The following is a 1,156-nucleotide window of genomic DNA, read 5'->3' as shown; positions in this document are numbered from 1 at the left end:
CCCCCCCCACCATGTCCTTCCCCCCCCCCCAGACCTTCGGGAAGGTGGCGCTGCAGGACGGGACCCAGATCAACCGCAACAACAACTTCCAGACCTTCCCCCAGGCCGTGCTGCTGCTCTTCAGGTGGGGTTGCGCCCTATGGGGACCCTATGGGATCCGGGGGGGGCTCTGGGTTTCCTATGGTATCTGGGGGGGGGCCTCTAAGGTCCCAGCTGGCTCCCTATGGGACCTGGGGTGTCCTGTCAGGCTCTTTATTGGGTCCCTGTGGAGTTCCTCCTTGGGGTCTGTGGGTCACAACGCGGTTCCTATAGGACCCCTATAGGGTCCTCCTGGGGTGCCCACGGGGTCCCTGTGGGCTCTGTGCCCCCCCCCCCCCGAGACCCTATAGGGCCCACGGCTCCCCGTGGGGTTCCTGTAGGCGCTCCTGGGGCCTGCGCGTCCCTGCAGGGTTGCTCTATAGGGCACCTCTACCCCATCTATAGGGGAGGCCTGGTGGGAGGGCAAACCAGGCGTGGGGGGGGCGGGGGGGGGGTCCTGCAGGGGCCCTATAGGGTCCGGAGGGGCCCTATAGGGTCACGCCGGGCGTGTGGGGCGCAGGTGCGCCACAGGGGAGGCCTGGCAGGAGATCATGCTGGCCAGCCTGCCGGGCAAGCGCTGCGACCCCGAGTCGGACGCGGGACCGGGCGAGGAGTTCACCTGCGGCAGCAACTTCGCCATCGCCTACTTCATCAGCTTCTTCATGCTCTGCGCCTTCCTGGTGAGCCCCACGGCTCCCCGGTGGGCCGCCACGCAACGCCGCTCGGCCCCTCGCAACGACGACAGCAACAAGAGTCCCTGGGGGGGCTCCTGACCGCCTCCCCCCCCCAGATCATCAACCTCTTCGTGGCTGTGATCATGGACAACTTCGACTACCTGACGCGCGACTGGTCCATCCTGGGCCCCCACCACCTGGACGAGTTCAAGCGGGTCTGGTCCGAGTACGACCCCGCTGCCAGGTCTGTCACCGTCACAACGTCACCATCGTGTCCCCCCGAGCCATCCGGGGCTCCCCGTGACCCCCCCGTCTCGCAGGGGCCGCATCAAGCACCTGGATGTGGTGACGCTGCTGCGCCGGATCCAGCCCCCCCTGGGCTTTGGGAAGCTCTGCCCCCACCG

At 67.9% G+C, this 1,156-nt stretch overlaps 1 protein-coding gene across 1 annotated transcript in view; it reads left to right on the top strand.

Moving 5' to 3' along the window:
• Positions 1–1,156, top strand: part of LOC104836181 (voltage-dependent L-type calcium channel subunit alpha-1F-like) — a gene marked incomplete at its 3' end in the record, with an annotated part of 15,206 nt that overhangs the window by 11,661 nt on the left and 2,389 nt on the right. Inside the window, exons 16-19 of the mRNA XM_010574579.1 lie at positions 33–124; positions 599–758; positions 869–996; positions 1,073–1,152. Coding sequence (XP_010572881.1) covers positions 33–124; positions 599–758; positions 869–996; positions 1,073–1,152 — 460 coding nt within the window. The remainder of the gene's footprint in view (positions 1–32; positions 125–598; positions 759–868; positions 997–1,072; positions 1,153–1,156) is intronic.

Source organism: Haliaeetus leucocephalus, unplaced genomic scaffold (assembly GCF_000737465.1).
Source record: "Haliaeetus leucocephalus isolate CR32 unplaced genomic scaffold, Haliaeetus_leucocephalus-4.0 Scaffold440, whole genome shotgun sequence".
Classification (NCBI taxonomy): Eukaryota; Metazoa; Chordata; class Aves; order Accipitriformes; family Accipitridae; genus Haliaeetus; species Haliaeetus leucocephalus.
The sequence above is the reverse complement of the archived record's forward strand: the minus strand, read 5'-3'. Positions and strand labels throughout refer to the sequence as shown.